Raw genomic sequence first — 20590 nt, 5'->3', positions numbered from 1 at the left:
CCTCCTCTCCTCCTCCTGTGAACCCACAGCATGGGAACCCACAGCACGAGGTGCTCAGGTCCTCGCTTAGGCTTCAGGGATGCTCTCAGCCTTCTGCATCACCGAGGATCCTGTGATCCGATTCAATCTAATTAACAGCTGTTTAGGGAGCATCTCTAAGCTTTTGGAAGGCACCAAGCGAGGATCTAGGCGCGGCGTTCATGGGTGAAGATGTCCCGACCGACCGTTTTCTGAGAAGAAGCAGCTGGAGCTTAAATCTTACCCCTTCCATAATTCATATGGTTAACGAATTCCTCCAAAGGTTCCTACTAATAGTGCTCCAGATACATCCCCCAAAGGGTCCCCCACAACTGGAGGTTACTGGTTGTCACCAGCTCTGATGCTGCAAGGAGGTGACAGACAAAATGCTGCCTCGGGCATCTGTCACCAAGTGCACTGGGACTAAGCCGAGCCCAGCAGCTCACCAGCCACTGCCAGGACAGAGTAGCTCCTGGGTCCGGGTCCACTTCCCTTGTGCGCTAACCAGGGCGCGGCAACCCGGCTTGCCTCCAAGTTTCCCAGGACACTCTCCTTTCTTGATGGCCAGTGTTCGTCCCCAGCGTCCTAAGCCCCATGGCTCCCACCCTTCCCCTCTCTCCTCCACTGCGGTCCATTGCCTGCAGGCAGAGTTCAAGTTCAGTCCCAGCTTTTGCTCTGGATTTAGAAAAAGGAGAAGGGGTGGGAGAATTGGAGGGAGCCGGCTGGTCGGGCGAGGCCGAGGGGAGGCGGAGAGAGGTGGCCTCTGATTGGTTGGGGAGGGGGAGTGGAGGCACGGAGTTTCCCACAATGCCCCGGTGCGGTGCAGCCGCGGATGGATGCTGCGGGAAGGGGCTGCCATTTGCTGCCCCTGCCAGCGGCGCGCGGACCTGCCCGCGCTCCCGCCGCCTCCAGCGCCCTCAGCCCGGCCGGCCTCTGCAGCGGCACCGCCTCGGCTTCTTCCGCGGCCGCCGGAGCGGTCGCCATGAACCCCAGCTCCTCGGCGGGAGAGGAGAGAGGGGCGACGGGCGGTAGCAGCAGCAGCGGAAGCGGCGCCGGGAGCTGCTGCCTGGGCGCCGAGGGCGGCGTGGACCCGCGGGGTGCAGGGGCAGCGGCGGCTGCTGCCTTGGAGGAGCCCGCGGCCGCCGGACAGAAAGAGAAGGAAGAGGCGCTGGAGGAGAAGCTGAGGGACTTAACTTTCCGGAAGCAGGTCTCTTACAGGTAGGAGAGGGAGCTAGCAAGACAGGTGCCGCCCAGGGCGGGGGACACTTGCTCTAGCTCCAGAGAGGCACTTCTGTAGAGTTCTCTCGTGTTGTGTTCTCTCTCTCTCTCTCTCTCTCTCTCTCTCTCTCTCTCTCTCTCTCTCTCTCTTTCTCTCTCTCTCTCTCCAACTCTCCGTGACTTCGCCTCTCTCCCTCTCTCTATGTCTATTTGTCAGTCTGTCTCTCTTCCCTCATTCTCTCTCTATTTGTCAGTCTGTCTCTCTTCCCTCATTCTCTCTTCTGGGAATATGTTGTTCTTTCTCATCCTCTAATTTTGGGTTGAAGGGAAGAAGCGGAGTGCCCCAGCTTCTCCCTGTAACACCCATGGAGGTGCACTTGTAACAGAAGAGAACACTAAGGTCAGAACAAGATCAAAACCACATCTGTGAGTGTGAGGTACAGACCCAGACATGCCCAGTTAAAAGAAGAGTCGCCAAAGTTGTCCCTAGGCTAGTGTCATCTCCAGCACTCCCCCTGCCTTGCAGAGTTCACTGGGAGAGCCTTGGGCACTAACCGGATGGCTGAGATCTGTTCTGACAGGCAGCAAAGAACAACCCATACAGAAGAGAAATCCTTATGGGAAGTTCTTGCCTTGACATCCTGTCAGGGACTAGTGAGGTATGGGTCTCTTCTTGTAGGTAGGTAGGTATGCCAGTGGGTGTTGGCGTTGTGTGCACGTGTGCTCTCTCCCTCTCTCGGTGTGCTCAGAAGATGATGTGGGTAGCCTACTCCCAGGCTCACTTCCCCACCCAGAGTCCCAGGGCGGGTGAGAAGAGATCACACTGGCACCTGAGGATGGATGTGCCTGTGACACTAGGACTGTGTACGATGAACGTCCACCCAGTCACGCTTTAAAAAGCCCTGAGGATCCGAACCAAAGTGAGAATTTAATAGGTTCCCTACACTCCTCTCCCATTCCCAGGCACCAGAGACGGCAGGTGCAGAGACGACCCTCACCGGTGATTTTTTTAAAAGTTGAGGCAAGAAGCAGGTATTGCTGGGTCTCAGAGTGACACTTGCAAAGGGGGTCAGGGAAAGCATCTGTGTTGCCCTCCTCCCTTTGGGCTAGCAGTCCCTCCTGGAAAAACCATCTAAAGTATTAAGCCTGTCACACCATGTGCTGTTATGTAAGCAAAAGCGGATGACAGAGGTGTGTGGGTTGCCAGGGTGTGCTCTGTTTATGGGGGCAGGTGTGTGAATCACTGGGACCCCCACAGGCATTGCCTGGACCGGAGGCCCTGTCATCAGGGCCTGTGCTGTGTGTCTAAAGGCTGGTTTCTGCCAATGCCGACATGGTCTCTGTAGCCAGGTGGCTGCTGCACCCTTCCTCGCTTGCGTTCTGTTCTCCGTGTGCAGAGGGAGTTTCCCACCTGAGTTGTTCTCTTAGTTACTCACACAGATCAGATCCAAGTGGATCTTTCTTTTTCTGTTTTCGGTTTCTAAAAATAGGCAGGCGGTGGGGAGTGGGCTAGGTCTCGGGAGGTAGGCTAAGTAAGACACAGGCAGTTCTACTTAGGATGGTCTGTCTGGCTCTTAGGGGAGCAGGGGACTACACACAGACTGATTTAGGAGCTGTAAGTTGAGGGGGGAGTTATTCCGTGAAATACATTGTGGGTCTGGGCTTCTGGCTAAGAGAGACTCCTGGGTCATTGGTATTCATAAGACTCCTCATTGGGTAGGGCTGTGAAGCCAGAATTTGCAAGGGAAATCACTTCAGCTTGCCTCTTGGCAGGGGTCATTTCTCTGAGCCTCTCTCCTGGAAAAGCAGAGCAGCATTGGGGCTGCAGCTTTCTGGGCAGAACGTTCCCACAGGCACGTGGAAGTGTGTTCGTGCACAAACACAGGCTCAAAAACAGGAGCGTTTTTCAGAGAGGAACAGTGCCTGACACCGGCCTGACCTGAAACCCGTCATGGTGGGTTTTAGTTCTTGGATAGTATTTCCTTTTGAATAAGCCTCACAGTTCCCAAGGCAGTGACACCTGGCACAGACAGCACCTCAGGTGGCTGGTCAGACGGCTTGCAATCCCCAGGTGTATAGCCTCCACTCTTTGTGGGTGAGGATGGCTGTCACACTCCTCAGGTGATGCTTTACACGCCAACACATGAGAGTTGCTGCCTCCAAGGTTCAGGAATTGACCCTTGAACTCATACACTGCACAGCCAAAGCAAGCCAGGCAGTCTCAAAGCAAGAAGGGTAGTGGGTAGTGATGTCACCTGGCGTGTGTTAATCCCGGGGAATCTCTGTACTTGAGACACTGCTCTTTGTTTGTCTATAGAGTCATAGCAAATGATCTTCCTGTTGGCCTTGGTGGCCCTTTGTCTTGGACTCAGAGGAGTCGATGGACTTGATGGTCTTGATGGAGGGATTCTGGGCACCACTTAGCATGGGAGAGGAGTTGAGAAGCCCTCAGGGAATAGGGTTGGGCAGAAGTGTGTCGTTAGAGTAGGAGGGAGAGCGTCCATGGAGGGGATCATCTGAGGTGGTGGAGTGGAGATCTGAAGGCAGGTGAGAATAAATGTCTTGAAGAACATGGATATTTGTAGAATGAAAGTTGTTATGAAGAAGGGGGCTTTGGAGTAGTGGACATGTGTGAGTGTGAGTATGTATGTGTGTCTCTGTGTGTGGTGTGATGTGTGTATGTGTGTGTGTGTGTGTGTGTGTGTGTGTGTGTGTGTGTGTGTAGGGGGGTCTCATCTGCTCCTCTTGTTGCTAAGGAACATATAAGCTAGGGTTTAAAAATAAATGAAGAGTGGGTGGGCATATGCAGTGACTCCTGTCTTTTTAGGAACCAGAGCCCTTTACAAAAAAACCTTTAAATAACCATTTCTGGAGGCAGATTATTCATTTTGCTGACTTTTACTTTGTAAGGTCAAATAAACTCCTTTATATACCCCTAGATTTCCCTTCATTATCTTTAATTTCATTGGCTGTTCTTTGGGGGGGGTGATCTTTTTCCCATGAGAATTGTTCCTTTCTTTCAGAATCTACACCCCAAGAGCAAATAGTTCCTGTAGACTGCAAAGCTAAGGTTTTAGCAGGCAGTGCAAACAATCTGGCACTTTTCTGTTAAAATTGCTACTTCCTTTTTCTTTGCAAATAATGGTGCTGTAACAGATACATGTATGTAAATGACTATATAATATGTAGGAACTCCTTATTGTAACTGCTGTAAGAATTCTCATTTAAGTGAGTAAAAAGGAAAGGAAGGAAAACCCAGAAAAGACACAGAGAAGGAGAGAAAGAGAGGGAGAGAGAGAGAGACATAGTCGGTATTGATTGTGTTCTCTCTGTCAAACAACATTGTGAGAAGTATTTTAGCATATTGTTTCTTTGTGTGTGCGTGCATGTGTGTGTGTGTGTGTGTGTGCCTGTGTGTAAGCACGAGTGTGGGCACACGTATGTGTATGTGTATGTGTAGGTACATGTGAAAGGTTGAAGTTGACATTGTCTTTTTTTTTTTAATCGCTCTTAATTTATCGAGACAGGGTCTTTGAACTTGGAACCGGCTGATTCTGGCTACTCTAGCTAGCCTACTTGCTCTGGGAATAACTTGTCTCTGATTCCTAACTTCTGGGGTTAGACATAACCACCAAATCAGTGCATCTTCTAAGTAGAGCTTAGATGTCAGATCGTGCTGGCCAGGTGAACAAGAGCTTTATCTACTGAGCCTTATCCTGAGACTTGTGTATTGCATCTCATTTGAGCTTCACAGAGGTTCTGTGATGTGATTATTACTATTTCTGTTTTAGAGAAAGTGAACCTGAAGCCCGGGGCTTGGGCTGGAGGCAGATCTGACTCTAAAGGACTTTCTCTTTAGACTGCATCTTTCTGTTTGTTTCCTCAAGCATCCATGCTAGGTTTGAACTCTTTCCATGTGTGTATATGCATACCAGTGTGTGTTTGTGTGTGTGTGTGTGTGTGTGTGTGTGTGTGTGTGTGTGAGAGAGAGAGAGAGAGAGAGAGAGAGAGAGAGAGAGAGAGAGAGAGAGAGTAGAGGGGAAGGACAGAGACAGAGAGAGACAGAGAGACAGAGAGACAGAGAGAGACAGGGATAGAGAGACAGAGAGAGAAAGAGAAAGAGAGACCACTGACTTTTTACCTCATCCACAGATGCTTCAGTTTTCCCTGCTGTTTCTTTTCTTTCTTTCTTTTTTTTATTTTTAAAGTTAGACAGGGTCTCTGCATGGCTCTGGCTGTCCTGGAATTCACCATGTATACTCTGTAGAACAGACTGGTCTCAAACTCACATAGATCCACCTGCCTCAGCCTCCTGAGTGCTAGGGTCAAAGGCACGCACCAGCAAACCCAGCTCTCCCCGCGCTTTCGTAAGTGTTTCATCCTTTGGGCTGAGGCTTCTTGCCTTGGCCTCGATGGCCCGTGCCTTCAGAAACCCTCCACTGTTTCAGAACTGGAAATGGATATAAATTCACGATCTTCAGCAAATTGTTTGGTTTTGCTTCTGAGAACAAAACCACCTCCTAGACACCTGTTATCTCCACGAAGACACCCATGTTAGAAGTTTATGCACTTTTAAAATAATTTCTGCAGGTGCTGTGTAGGTGCAGGGAGGTTCGGCGCAAAGCTGCTGCCTTTCCACTTTGGGCAACACACAGCAAAAGAGAAAGTACAAGCTTGCTGGTAGGGAGGCCTGGCCAGGTACCACTGCTTATGAATTTCCACGCACGGACTTACCTTGCTTCACTTGAAAGTCCTGGTGGTCACACTTGACCTTCCTCACAGGAAGTTTCTAGGACAATATGTAAGGACTATGGAACTTATTAGAGTAGACAACCTCTAGGAAGGGGGTCTCTTACTCCTTGACTATGATGACAACAACAGAGTCTAGCTGTCCCTTGGTAGCTGTGGGGAATTGGTTCCAGGACTACTGTGCAGACATCAAAATCTGCTGATGCTTAGCTTCTTAGGTAAAAGAGCATGATGTCCTCATATAACCCATTTGCACCTTTTCATTAGCTCCGAGTCGTCTCCATTTCTTAAAATATGCAACACAGTGTTTAACACAATCTAAAGAGTTGTCAGATACCATTAATGACAACACGGCATGCTTGGTCTAGAAACAGTCAGTTTTATTTTTTCCCAAATGTTTTTCGACCCATGGTTAGTTGCGTCTATAGTGGCAGTACTCACAGACACAGAGGGCTCACTGTGCTCCCGTGTCCTGCTCTGTCCACACAAACAAGACTGTATCAGTAAGGGACAGCTGGGAGTTGGACACTAAACAGGGTAGCACCGTCAGGGCTTTTCCTTGCTCTAGAGTCTGTAGCATACAGGGAACATTGTCTTCTCCTCAGTATCCGCATGTAGCGTTCTTTACAGAGCTGGTTTTAGATATCTGTGCTCTGTTTCATACATTTGTTAGATAAGGACTCCAGGATGAGACAAGTCATTCCAGTCATTATTTAGACATGGCAGTGTTGGCTTCCTCAGTGGGATGTACACCAGGTGAGAGTCCATGTCTGCCAAGACTGATTTCTGAGAGGTTAGGTTTGATTTAACCCCCTCCCCCCCTTACATGGGAGAGTTCTCACTCTGAGCCCCATGGAATGGAGCCAGAGAAGTGGAATAGCGCTTTGCTGGTGTTCGATTCTGTTGTGGCAACAGTGGTATTGCCTCATGGGGCCAAATTAAATTAGAGGAGAGCTAGCTCTTTCCAACACTCGACTTTCTAATCTGAGAAAATGAGGACTCCCAGGGAGTGCCAACCTGGTCGCTGCACCTCTCTGTTCTTCTGGGCTGGGATCTGGGGCACTTGTTTTCTCTGTCACCCCAAGGTGTACTCGGAGTTGAAACCCCTTTGAGACCAGAGGCATCTGGAGGAAGCACAGTAACCTTTGGGCTTGACATTTGCTCTTGGGTTTGCGTTGGTCACACTGGCCCTGTGAAGGCAGATGGAGGTTTTTCTGAGGTCCTATCTTGGGATAACTGCTGCACCCAGCACCAGGCGAGCTCTTCTTCTGATGGGTGCCAGAGGAAGGAAGAAATTTGCACAAAACAACAATAAACAAACACCAGAGGGAGATGAAATTTGCACAGAATAATGATGAAACAGACTAATTTCTAATTGAGCTGGATGGAACATATTGCCAGCCACAGCAAACCAGGGTAATGGGAAAGATTAAAGAAACACAATACCAGGCTGGGTCTGTTTGAGAGCTGTGCTCTCACAGAACCTCTTTGCTTGTGTGCCAGCAAAGTCCTCACAAGGTGAGAGCTCTGAAGGCTCGCTTTTGCATGATCCTCATGTGGGTCCCTTCAGATAACTTCGTTAGGACTCAAATAACTTTGTTAGTGATAGCCTGATCTAGGAGTTAAATTAGAGATGATAGTAGAGAAATTATGTATCTTCTTTGAGGTTCAACATAGTCACTGTAAAATGGGGTCACGAAAGTGTCTGCCCCAGAGGCTTGGAGATTAAGGATATTACATTATGTCCAGAAATCAGCTGGGTTAGCTGTCTTAAAGAATCTTGTCCTTCTTGATGGGTAGGTAGAAGATAAATATTTATTGAATGAGTAACTTAGTCGTTAACTTTAAATAAGCAGCTATTTTTGCCTCTTCTGGGTCCATTGTAAGTGCCATTTCCTGTCTTCTGCCTTTTTCTCCTGTACACTCTGCTCAGCAGCCCAGAGCAGTGTTTCTGTTTACAACTTCCTCCTGGAGTACCTGCTCCAGCCATCTAGCCAGCTGCTGGAGGCCGGAGGAGGGAGGCAGAAGCGTTTCCTTACCCATCTATTTGCAGCTTGTCAGAGAAAAGGCCTTAATTTGCCTTCTGAGCAGTGCTAATTAGCTCTCTGGTTCTTTCTGTCTGTCTCATCCCTTTCCAAGGGCAGCATCGATTTTTCTCCCCAGGGTATTTTCTGCCCATGTTTCCTTCTGTGAGTAGAACTTTTAACCCAGCATTCCTGGGGTCTGTCCAGCCACTCCAGCAACCTAGGCTGTGTGTTACTTCAAGCATCTTTCCTATAGACCTATTTGAATAACATGCATGCGTGAATGTGTATATGTGTGCATTTGTGCATGTGGGTATGTAGATGCACGTGTCTGTGTGTGTGGGTATGTGCATGCACGTGTGTGTGTGTGTGCGTGTGCACGCGTGTGGTTACTTGAATGCGTTAGCTCACTCTGTGGCCCCAAACTTTTGCTTGGTTTATAATTTGCTTAATTACAAAGTTTTCAAAAGAGGGAGATCTAGTCTTCATAGTCATGTATCCTATACAGCACCAGAGAATGGCTCGTGAGTTCCCCCAACATGGCTAGTATTCAAAGAGGTGTGGTCTCAACCCAGCTTGGATTATTCTATGCACACCAGCTGAAGGAGGGGGGCTGTGATGAGGAGAGCCATAGGGAAAGGTCTTGGCAAGTAAATGCTCTTTCTTTCTAGCCCTGAGTCTTGTGAACTTTGAAGTGGAGCAAGCATCATTGTTTAAAAGGAATTTCCTGGTTCCTGCACCAAACCTCCATGAGATTTGCTCAAGTGGAGACTTGCCTTTACATTTTTAGAATCACAAATAACTTTCCAATAAGAACTGATTCTGGCTTCACTGCACGAATACTCTGGCTTTTGTTGGGTGTGGGGGAAGCACCCAGGGCTTAAAGAGTGATCATATCCCTCTTACTCTTTTGTCATTCTTTGAGTGATGTTTAAGAGCCCTGATTTTGAGCCTTACCAACTAGGGCCAGCCCACATGGTTACTGCTGCTTCTCGCTGTATGTTCTTCTGCAGATCCCTTCAGGGCTCTCCGTCTTACTTTCCCTGTGTCTTAAGTGTTCACTATGGTGGTACTCACCCTGTAGTTTAAACGAGCTGATACAATTCTGGCTTCCACAGAGCAGATCACATAGGTGTGTTTGCAAAGGTGGTGTTACTTATATGGAAGTCCAGTGACATAGCAGGAGAATTTATTATCATTCTTCAAAACACTGAATGCTTGTCCCAGGTCAGTGATTAAAGGTAAAATGATTCAGAGACTATGAAAATGAGATGAACCTACATTAAGGTATGAAAACCTACAAGTTTTGGCATTCCTGGAAATGTAAATTTCTGCTTTTCCTTCTGGACCGGGTTAGAGAGGAGTTCCTTTCTTACCAGGTTGTGAAAAAGGTTTCTGCTGTTTCCTGTCTGGAAACTGGATCAGGCAGAGGGCAGAGAGCAGAGAATCCAGGCGACATAAGTGTGTAGGGATTCGGGGTGCAGTGACTTAGGCTCCCTGCTGTCCATCTGAGAGCAAGAATCCTGACATAGAGCGTTGGGTCAGCAGTGGCAGAGCTCGACAGTGCCAGAAGTGGATCTCAGATAAAGACAGAGCTGTCACCTGTGATTGCAGGACACAAAACATTTCTCCCCTGCCTTGTCCTGGTGACGTACCCTTTGTGTACACAGACAGCGGCCTGTCCTGACAATCAGAGGGTGAAAAAGAAGTACCATTGCTCTGGGTTATTTCAGAAAGGGAGACTCAACCTCTGGGATGTTCAGTCAGCCCCACCAGTCCAAAGAACAGAATTTATGCTTAAAGAACCTCAGAAGGTTTTATTATTGAGCACATAACTCTAGCTCAAGACCGAAATAAAAGGGATGTGTGTGTGTGTGTGTGTGTGTGTGTGTGTGTGTGTGTTGGCTGGGGGGTTGTGTAAGGCTACTTTAGTGTTTTTGTAGATTTGTAGGAAATAGAAAGTAGATTCCTTAAAGGGACTGATGTTTATTAAAGTGTGTGTATGTGTGTGTGGCATGTCAAATCTCTGAAAAAATTATTTTTTTGCATGTGTGTGTCTGTGAGTATTCACATATGAGTGTGTGCACCTGTGTATGTGGTGGTGCGTGTTCTCATGTATGTGCAAGGCTTTAATGACAGGTGTCTTTTGCTTGGTCTCCACTGCACATATTAAGGTATTGCCTCTCCCTTGAACCTGGGGCTCACAGACTCACCCACCCCATCCAGTTTGCTCTAGGAGTCTCTTGTCTCTCCCTTCTAAACACTGAAATTATAAGGAGGCCATCATGCCTCCCTGGCATTTACATGGGCACTGGGGATCTGAATTCATGCACAGCAAGTGTTTACTGATTGAACCATCTCCCCAGCCTCCTGTAAAATTCATTTCTATTCAAAAAACTTAAAAGCAATTTGTTTCAGAGGTAAGAAGAGCTTCAAATGAGCTTTGTGGAAGTCGTTAGGAGGGAGTTTTGTGTGCCATTTTGAGGAAAACTTCTGGAACATTTCTTAAGCCAGAAGGACTAGAGATTTAATCATTGTGTGTGACTGACAGGTTTTGAGGCAAGCCACTCAGATGGTGAACATTCCCCGTAGAGGGTTTTGATGGAAAAGCGCGATTAAAAATAGACTGACTCTTTTAAATTGACCCCTTGTCCTTGTGGAGTCTGAGCTGTGGCGTGTTCTTGTCTTCTTGTCTCTCTCTACTTGAAATGCTAGCTCTAGCATCTGAAGTTTGAAGAAAGGAGGAAACCTTGGGGGATGGGTTGACATGTGGCCTTCTCAGCCATCTGAGTCACCCATACCTGCTGTGTAAAGTGCTGTAGCCCAAACGGCTTGCATACCACATAGCCCTGGAGTCTCAAGTCTAAAGCCTGGGTGTCTGAAAGGCCAGGTTCAAGGGAGTGCTTTCTTCTGGGTTGCCTTTGGCTGTGATCTTGCTGTCTTCCCACATGGCCAAGAGTAGAGAGCCAGAATGAGGCTTGCCTCTTCCAGGAAGGCTGCTGCTAATCTCCTTGATGAGAGGGCTTCACTTTCCGTGACCTGATCCCCTCCCAGAGACCCCATCTCCTGCCACTAATCACTGAAGGGGGTAGCATCTCGATACAGGAAGGAGATGTTAAACGTCTATGGGAAACCAAGTTAGGACTTTTATATATGTGTGTTATGGGCTTCGCATGGAATAGGCATGACCATGTGGGGGTCTTCTGGGGGTAGGGAGTATGCAGACATTCAACCCACAACCCACCACGGCTTACATGTTTTCACAAAGCCTTAGGAAGTCACAAGCAGTCCTATTTCTGTCATCCCTCTGGGTCTCTGAACCATTGGGGTGCCTCAGAGGCACCCTGTGTGCTCTAAAGTCTGTCGAGTGCACACAGCCGCTTCAGTCAGGTACCTCCCTACCTGTGAATATTAACCAAGCCCAGTTACCAATTTTACCCAGGAGCTGCTGAATGCTCCACATATGGCATTTCGGTGAACTTGTCATTAGCAGAGGACTACGGCCATGTCGATTGTATTGATAAGGACAAGGACATCTGTAGTGTTGGCAGTTTCCCCAAGGGCACAGAGCTAGGTAAGTGGTATCCTGTGTCTCTCTTTATCCACTTCTCTCTGCTCATAGCTTCTCAACTACAGCTTTTCATTCTGGTTACTCTCCCACTCTTTCCCATTTTTGTTGTGCCAAGAGTCATATTTTCACAATGTCGTGCCTTATTATACCAAACTGCCCAGGGCACTGTGTGTGGCATGCATTTAGTTTCAATGGGCCTAGACAGGCCTTACCCAGGACTTGGAGAAGGCCTTACCCACTGACATATATGTCTTGTGCCCCAGCACAAGACTAGGTGGATTCCTGCTACTTCCAGCTATAGGGAGAGCAGCCTGAGCTTCCCATGCAGTTTCTTTAAAACAATGCCAACTTTCCATTCCATGGGACGGGGAAGGTAAATCTAGCTTCCTGGGGCTCAAAAATGATTATGGGGCTTAGCGCCTGGCACTGAGCCTTTTAAATTCTATCTGCAGGACAAGGCCTCATGACTTGTAGTCAGAGTGGGACCTGAAGGAAGGTGGGCGATGGTCATGAGTTGGGGTCCAGTGAAGACGTTAGGAGTAAGGAAAGCATGAGCATGTTTCGGGGCTGGACTGGTTATCATTACCACCATTTGACAATCAAAATTCTATCCTTAGAAGAGGCGGGCCTTCACTTTTAACCAGTGAGCTGTTCAGGCTGTGAGTGTTTGCAGGGGTTTTTCCCACAGTCGTGTTCTTCAGTGTTTACGTTCTTGTGTGCACTTATAGACACCTAGAAGGTTCCAAAGCGGCATGTCAAAAGAAAAGAAAAAAAAAAAACCTGAGTCATTTTCACATTTGAAGAAGCCTTCAGAGTGTCTTGGGGAAATAAATCTCTATCTCGAAAATAAATGTTGAAGCTATTTAAAGATTAAAACAGAAGCTTTCTATGAGCCAGTACGAGACGACTTACACCAGAATCCAAGGGATTTTCTCTTAAGACCAATTTCTGGAGATTTCTTTAACTGTTAATACCAACTAAATTTAGGTTACTTAATAATAATAAAAAGTGTGTGTGCTGCGTTTCAGGCTTAGACCGGGTAAGCCCCTTTCACATCAGTGATCTCATTTTAACTGCAAACAATCCGCCTCGCCCCTGTGTTGTTTCCACCGTCTGTCCGTGTACACGGAAGGAAGCAAAGCCACAACAACTCAGTGACTTCCTTAAGGCCACACGCCAGGGAGGGATCCTGCCAGACCCGATTTGGCTTTTAGATCTCAGGTCCCACCTTCTTTTTCACTTCGGGCACTGTCTCCTCAAGTGACTCTACAGAAAGGTAGCTAGCAACATTACCCTCTTATTAATTTTATTTACTTGAATTCATCTCCATTATTAATCACAGTGGCCAGAGATGGAATCAATCACCAACTGGCACATACCAAATCCATATGGCATCGACAGCAAGGATGACCTCATTGCTGCCCCATTACCCTGGCCTGGTCTCTGTTTAGTACAACTCTTACTAGGGAAGGGAAGAAAATGAGAAGGGGTGGGGAGGGAGGGGGGGGAGGGAGAGAGATAGTTGGCTCTTCCTTTGCATTAGTTGCTAAGCAGCAGCCATTTCATTGTAAGGGAGATCCAGTTCAAGTAATGACATAGGTTTTCCAAGAATAGCATGTCGTTTTTATAGCAGCTGCATTTCAGGTCTCCACAGAGCACATGTTCTGGCGGCTCAGTGACTTCAGGGGAAGGAGTAACCACTTCAACTTCTTTTGTGGGATGCACGGAGAAAATTCAATGCAGCCCATCACCTATTAACCAGACTCCCACCTTTGTGCATGGCTACCTGTAGCCAGCAAGAATAGCGTTTAGGATCTGGAGTTCTCTCCAGAAAAGATAGCTGAAATGTAGGAATGTTTTGAGGCCACTGATTCAGTGTCCACGAATCCCACCTCGATGGGATACTCTGATAGTTTACAATCCTCCGTTGTCTAGCACAGAACAGAATTTGCTTGCCATCAAGAAGTAGGACTGTGGCTCCGATTTCATTGTATTGGTATTTTCTAGCAACTGAAGACTCTTGGAAAGAAATAAAACACTATACATAGGCTAGTGTAAGCCACGGAGTCCAGTTTTTACCAGGAAAGAGAGCACGAGTTCAAAGGAAGGCCTGTAACTCCTTTCCGGCTATAGGCAGAATGCACGGCTGTTCCATGGGCTGTAGGAATGATCACACATCCTGCTTTCCCAGCGTGCACTGGGGAAGTACAAGACTGCCCCCACCTACCCAGCCTCCTGAGAGAAATCACTCCTTTCCAGGGTGGATGGCTCGCTTAGAAACTGCCTTTAACTTCCAGTAAGTTGCCCTCCCATTTAAGGAGCAGTATCTCTTCCAGGAACTAAAAGTAGTGTCTGGAAGTTGTGATACGTGGATGAATTAACGAATAGTAAATGGTTATTCCCATCTCTCCAGCAACTGACGCCGCTCTCGGATTTCTCCGTGTACTTCTTAAGTTACTTGAGATAGCTTTGGTGAAGCACTTCAGGTTCCTGGCACCCGCTGTCTATGAGAGGGAAGTCAGCCAGTGCTGTGGAAGAGAGGATGGAGACCCTTGAGTCCCACCTGGTACAGAACGCCTGGGAAGACAGACCCTGGTGTCTGTCAGGAGAAACATGTCTGGGAGCCGCTCAGTGATCTGCCCTTGGCACCTCTCAGAGCTGTACCAGTGACATCAACTGAGTCCTACTGTGTGCTAAGCAAGGTACCTTACTAAGTGCTGTACGCATGTGATTTCAGTTAATTTCTGTATCATCTTTATGAGGAAGATACTTCTGCTATCCGTAGCCGTATAGAACAGGAAACGGAGACATGGAAACATGATAGTGAAATAACAAACAAGCTATTAAGCAGTGAAGACAGGATCTGCATCCCAGAACAGCCTAGCTCATGGCCTGTCTTCCTCATCCCTATAAAAATGTGGAAATATAGCGTTCCCTTCTTTCTCTAGGGAATTACCTCTATTTGGTTGTACCCTGCACTGCTTGTGGGGTGAATGACGTGGGATGAATACCAAGGGGCAAGGCTCTCACCAGGAATAGTGATGAGATCTTTGAAGCTGCTGGGTGCTGGGTAGGGAAGACTTGCTCTCAGCACTGGTGCCGTCTCAGGGATACCTAAGACTTGTGCATGGGCAGCCAATGCTCTCACCGGCAGGTTTGTCTGTGTCTACCAACAACACTTTTGGGGGAGAGTTCCCACTGCTCCTCAGCCTCATTTTATCCCCAGCACAGATCACCAGCCCTGCTACTGAATTCCTCGTGACATTTCATGACAGCTGTGTTTTCCTGCTTGCAACTAAAAAATAAAATAAAATAAAGACAAATACATGTTATTGACATGAGGTCCTTCAGCCTGGCCTAGTGAGTGTCTTCTGTGCCTGAGAACTGTGTTAGGGAGATGTCTTATCACTGGTTGGGTTTTATTTTATTTTTTTATTTTTTTATTTATTTATTTATTTTTTTATTAACTTGAGTATTTCTTATATACATTTCGAGTGTTATTCCCTTTCCCGGTTTCCGGGCAAACATCCCCCTCCCCCCTCCCCTTCCTTATGGGTGTTCCCCTCCCAACCCTCCCCCCATTGCCGCCCTCCCCCCATAGACTAGTTCACTGTGGGTTCAGTCTTAGCAGGACCCAGGGCTTCCCCTTCCACTGGTGCTCTTACTAGGATATTCATTGCTACCTATGGGGTCAGAGTCCAGGGTCAGTCCATGTATAGTCTTTAGGTAGTGGCTTAGTCCCTGGAAGCTCTGGTTGCTTGGCATTGTTGTACTTTTGGGGTCTCGAGCCCCTTCAAGCTCTTCCAGTTCTTTCTCTGATTCCTTCAATAGGGGACCTATTCTCAGTTCAGTGGTTTGCTGCTGGCATTCGCCTCTATATTTGCTGTATTCTGGCTGTGTCTCTCAGGAGCGATCTACATCCGGCTCCTGTCGGTCTGCACTTCTTTGCTTCATCCATCTTGTCTAATTGGGTGGCTGTATATGTATGGGCCACATGTGGGGCAGGCTCTGAATGGGTGTTCCTTCAGTCTCTGTTTTAATCTTTGCCTCTCCCTTCCCTGCCAAGGGTATTCTTTTTCCTCATTTAAAGAAGGAGTGAAGCATTCACATTTTGATCATCCGTCTTGAGTTTCGTTTGTTCTAGGGATCTAGGGTAATTCAAGCATTTGGGCTAATAGCCACTTATCAATGAGTGCATACCATGTATGTCTTTCTGTGATTGGGTTAGCTCACTCAGGATGATATTTTCCAGTTCCAACCATTTGCCTACGAATTTCATAAACTCGTTGTTTTTGATAGCTGAGTAATATTCCATTGTGTAGATGTACCACATTTTCTGTATCCATTCCTCTGTTGAAGGGCATCTGGGTTCTTTCCAGCTTCTGGCTATTATAAATAAGGCTGCGATGAACATAGTGGAGCACGTGTCTCTTTTATATGTTGAGGCATCTTTTGGGTATATGCCCAAGAGAGGTATAGCTGGATCCTCAGGCAGTTCAATGTCCAATTTTCTGAGGAACCTCCAGACTGATTTCCAGAATGGTTTTACCAGTCTGCAATCCCACCAACAATGGAGGAGTGTTCCTCTTTCTCCACATCCTCGCCAGCATCTGCTGTCACCTGAGTTTTTGATCTTAGCCAATCGCACTGGTGTGAGGTGAAATCTCAGGGTTGTTTTGATTTGCATTTCCCTTATGACTAAAGATGTTGAACATTTCTTTAGGTGTTTCTCAGCCATTCGGCATTCCTCAGCTGTGAATTCTTTGTTTAGCTCTGAACCCCATTTTTTAATAGGGTTATTTGTTTCCCTGCGGTCTAACTTCTTGAGTTCTTTGTATATTTTGGAAATAAGGCCTCTATCTGTTGTAGGATTGGTAAAGATCTTTTCCCAATCTGTTGGTTGCCGTTTTGTCCTAACCACAGTGTCCTTTGCCTTACAGAAGCTTTGCAGTTTTATGAGATCCCATTTGTCGATTCTTGATCTTAGAGCATAAGCCATTGGTGTTTTGTTCAGGAAATTTTTTCCAGTGCCCATGTGTTCCAGATGCTTCCCTAGTTTTTCTTCTATTAGTTTGAGTGTGTCTGGTTTGATGTGGAGGTCCTTGATCCACTTGGACTTAAGCTTTGTACAGGGTGATAAGGATGGATCGATCTGCATTCTTCTACATGTTGCCCTCCAGTTGAACCAGCACCATTTGCTGAAAATACTATCTTTTTTCCATTGGATGGTTTTGGCTCCTTTGTCAAAAATCAAGTGACCATAGGTGTGTGGGTTCATTTCTGGGTCTTCAATTCTATTCCATTGGTCTATCTGTCTGTCTCTGTACCAATACCATGCAGTTTTTATCACTATTGCTCTGTAATACTGCTTGAGTTCAGAGATAATGATTCCCCCTGAAGTCCTTTTATTGTTGAGGATAGCTTTAGCTATCCTGGGTTTTTTGTTATTCCAGATGAATTTGCAAATTGTTCTGTCTAACTCTTTGAAGAATTGGATTGGTATTTTGATGGGGATTGCATTGAATCTGTAGATTGCTTTTGGTAAAATGGCCATTTTTACCATATTAATCCTGCCAATCCATGAGCATGGGAGATCTTTCCATCTTCTGAGGTCTTCTTCAATTTCTTTCCTCAGTGTCTTGAAGTTCTTATTGTACAGATCTTTTACTTGCTTGGTTAAAGTCACACCGAGGTACTTTATATTATTTGGGTCTATTATGAAGGGTGTCGTTTCCCTAATTTCTTTCTCGGCTTGTTTCTCTTTTGTATAGAGGAAGGCAACTGATTTATTTGAGTTAATTTTATACCCAGCCACTTTGCTGAAGTTGTTTATCAGCTTTAGTAGTTCTCTGGTGGAACTTTTGGGATCACTTAAATATACTATCATGTCATCTGCAAATAGTGATATTTTGACCTCTTCTTTTCCGATCTGTATCCCTTTGATCTCCTTTTGTTGTCTGATTGCTCTGGCTAGAACTTCAAGAACTATATTGAATAAGTAGGGAGAGAGTGGGCAGCCTTGTCTAGTCCCTGATTTTAGTGGGATTGCTTCAAGTTTCTCTCCATTTAGTTTAATGTTAGCAACTGGTTTGCTGTATATGGCTTTTACTATGTTTAGGTATGGGCCTTGAATTCCTATTCTTTCCAGGACTTTTATCATGAAGGGGTGTTGAATTTTGTCAAATGCTTTCTCAGCATCTAATGAAATGATCATGTGGTTCTGTTCTTTCAGTTTGTTTATATAATGGATCACGTTGATGGTTTTCCGTATATTAAACCATCCCTGCATGCCTGGGATGAAGCCTACTTGATCATGGTGGATGATTGTTTTGATGTGCTCTTGAATTCGGTTTGCCAGAATTTTATTGAGTATTTTTGCGTCGATATTCATAAGGGAAATTGGTCTGAAGTTCTCTTTCTTTGTTGTGTCTTTGTGTGGTTTAGGTATAAGAGTAATTGTGGCTTCATAGAAGGAATTCGGTAGGGCTCCATCTGTTTCAATTTTGTGGGATAGTTTGGATAATATTGGTATGAGGTCTTCTATGAAGGTTTGATAGAATTCTGCACTAAACCCGTCTGGACCTGGGCTCTTTTTGGTTGGGAGACCTTTAATGACTGCTTCTATTTCCTTAGGAGTTATGGGGTTGTTTAACTGGTTTATCTGTTCCTGATTTAACTTCGATACCTGGTATCTGTCTAGGAAATTGTCCATTTCCTGAAGATTTTCAAATTTTGTTGAATATAGGTTTTTATAGTAAGATCTGATGATTTTTTGAATTTCCTCCGAATCTGTAGTTATGTCTCCCTTTTCATTTCTGATTTTGTTAATTTGGACACACTCTCTGTGTCCTCTCGTTAGTCTGGCTAAGGGTTTATCTATCTTGTTGATTTTCTCAAAGAACCAACTTTTGGTTCTGTTGATTCTTTCTATGGTCCTTTTTGTTTCTACTTGGTTGATTTCAGCTCTGAGTTTGATTATTTCCTGCCTTCTACTCCTCCTGGGTGTATTTGCTTCTTTTTGTTCTAGAGCTTTTAGGTGTGCTGTCAAGCTGCTGACATATGCTCTTTCCTGTTTCTTTCTGCAGGCACTCAGCGCTATGAGTTTTCCTCTTAGCACAGCTTTCTTTGTGTCCCATAAGTTTGAGTATGTTGTATCTTCATTTTCATTAAATTCTAAAAAGTTTTTAATTTCTTTCTTTATTTCTTCCTTGACCAGGTTATCATTGAGTAGAGCATTGTTCAATTTCCACGTATATGTGGGCATTCTTCCCTTATTGTTATTGAAGACCAGTTTTAGGCCGTGGTGGTCCGATAGCACGCATGGGATTATTTCTATCTTTCTGTACCTGTTGAGGCCCGTTTTTTGACCAATTATATGGTCAATTTTGGAGAAAGTACCATGAGGAGCTGAGAAGAAGGTATATCCTTTTGCTTTAGGATAGAATGTTCTATAAATATCCGTTAAGTCCATTTGGCTCATGACTTCTCTTAGTCTGTCTACATCACTGTTTAATTTCTGTTTCCATGATCTGTCCATTGATGAGAGTGGGGTGTTGAAATCTCCCACTATTATTGTGTGAGGTGCAATGTGTGTTTTGAGCTTTAGTAAGGTTTCTTTTACATATGTAGGTGCCCTTGTATTTGGGGCATAGATATTTAGGATTGAGAGTTCATCTTGGTTGATTTTTCCTTTGATGAATATGAAGTGTCCTTCCTTATCTTTTTTGATGACTTTTAGTTGGAAATTGATTTTATTTGATATTAGAATGGCTACTCCAGCTTGCTTCTTCTGACCATTTGCTTGGAAAGTTGTTTTCCAGCCTTTCACTCTGAGGTAGTGTCTGTCTTTGTCTCTGAGGTGTGTTTCCTGTAGGCAGCAGAATGCAGGGTCCTCGTTGCGTATCCAGTTTGTTAATCTATGTCTTTTTATTGGGGAGTTGAGGCCATTGATATTGAGAGATATTAAGGAATAGTGATTATTGCTTCCCGTTATATTCATATTTGATGTGAGGTTATGTTTGTGTGCTTTCATTCTCTTTGTTTTGTTGCCAAGACGATTAGTTTCTTGCTTCTTCTAGGGTATAGCTTGCCTCCTTATGTTGGGCTTTACCATTTATTATCCTTTGTAGTGCTGGGTTTGTAGAAAGATATTGTGTAAATTTGGTTTTGTCATGGAATATCTTGGTTTCTCCATCAATGTTAATTGAGAGTTTTGCTGGATACAGTAATCTGGGCTGGCATTTGTGTTCTCTTAGGGTCTGTATAACATCAGTCCAGGATCTTCTGGCCTTCATAGTTTCTGGCGAGAAGTCTGGTGTGATTCTGATAGGTCTCCCTTTATATGTTACTTGACCTTTTTCCCTTACTGCTTTTAATATTCTTTCTTTATTTTGTGCGTTTGGTGTTTTGACAATTATGTGACGGGAGGTGTTTCTTTTCTGGTCCAATCTATTTGGAGTTCTGTAGGCTTCCTGTATGTCTATGGGTATCTCTTTTTTTAGGTTAGGGAAGTTTTCTTCTATGATTTTGTTGAAGATATTTACTGGTCCTTTGAGCTGGGAGTCTTCACTCTCTTCTATACCTATTATCCTTAGGTTTGATCTTCTCATTGAGTCCTGGATTTCCTGTATGTTTTGGACCAGTAGCTTTTTCCACTTTACATTATCTTTGACAGTTGAGTCAATGATTTCTATGGAATCTTCTGCTCCTGAGATTCTCTCTTCCATCTCTTGTATTCTGTTGGTGAAGCTTGTATCTACAGCTCCTTGTCTCTTCTTTTGGTTTTCTATATCCAGGGTTGTTTCCATGTGTTCTTTCTTGATTGCTTCTATTTCCATTTTTAATTCCTTCAACTGTTTGATTGTGTTTTCCTGGAATTCTTTCAGGGATTTTTGCGATTCCTCTCTGTAGGCTTTTACTTGTTTATTAATGTTTTCCTGTGCTTCCCTAAGTGTGTTCAGGTCTTTCCTGAAGTCCTCCAGCATCATGATCAAATATGATTTTGAAACTA

At 45.5% G+C, this 20590-nt stretch overlaps 1 protein-coding gene across 12 annotated transcripts in view; it reads left to right on the top strand.

Annotated features, from left to right (window-relative positions):
- The first annotated feature begins 610 nt into the window (after positions 1–610).
- The window catches only part of Dgki (diacylglycerol kinase, iota), a 461894-nt gene continuing 441914 nt past the window's right edge, over positions 611–20590 (top strand). For 7 of the 12 annotated variants that reach the window (XM_039108371.2, XM_063286710.1, XM_039108370.2 and 4 more), the window contains exon 1: positions 816–1236. In XM_039108371.2, coding sequence (XP_038964299.1) covers positions 851–1236 — 386 coding nt within the window. In that variant the 5' untranslated portion in view covers positions 816–850. Of the gene's footprint in view, positions 1237–20590 lie in introns of all 12 variants that reach the window. The other 5 variants (XM_039108368.2, XM_039108367.2, NM_198782.2 and 2 more) reach the window with 4 other exon arrangements.

The sequence above is a fragment of the Rattus norvegicus genome, chromosome 4 (assembly GCF_036323735.1).
Source record: "Rattus norvegicus strain BN/NHsdMcwi chromosome 4, GRCr8, whole genome shotgun sequence".
Classification (NCBI taxonomy): domain Eukaryota; kingdom Metazoa; phylum Chordata; class Mammalia; order Rodentia; family Muridae; genus Rattus; species Rattus norvegicus.
Note: the sequence above shows the minus strand (reverse complement) of the source record. Positions and strands in the feature narration are given on the sequence as shown.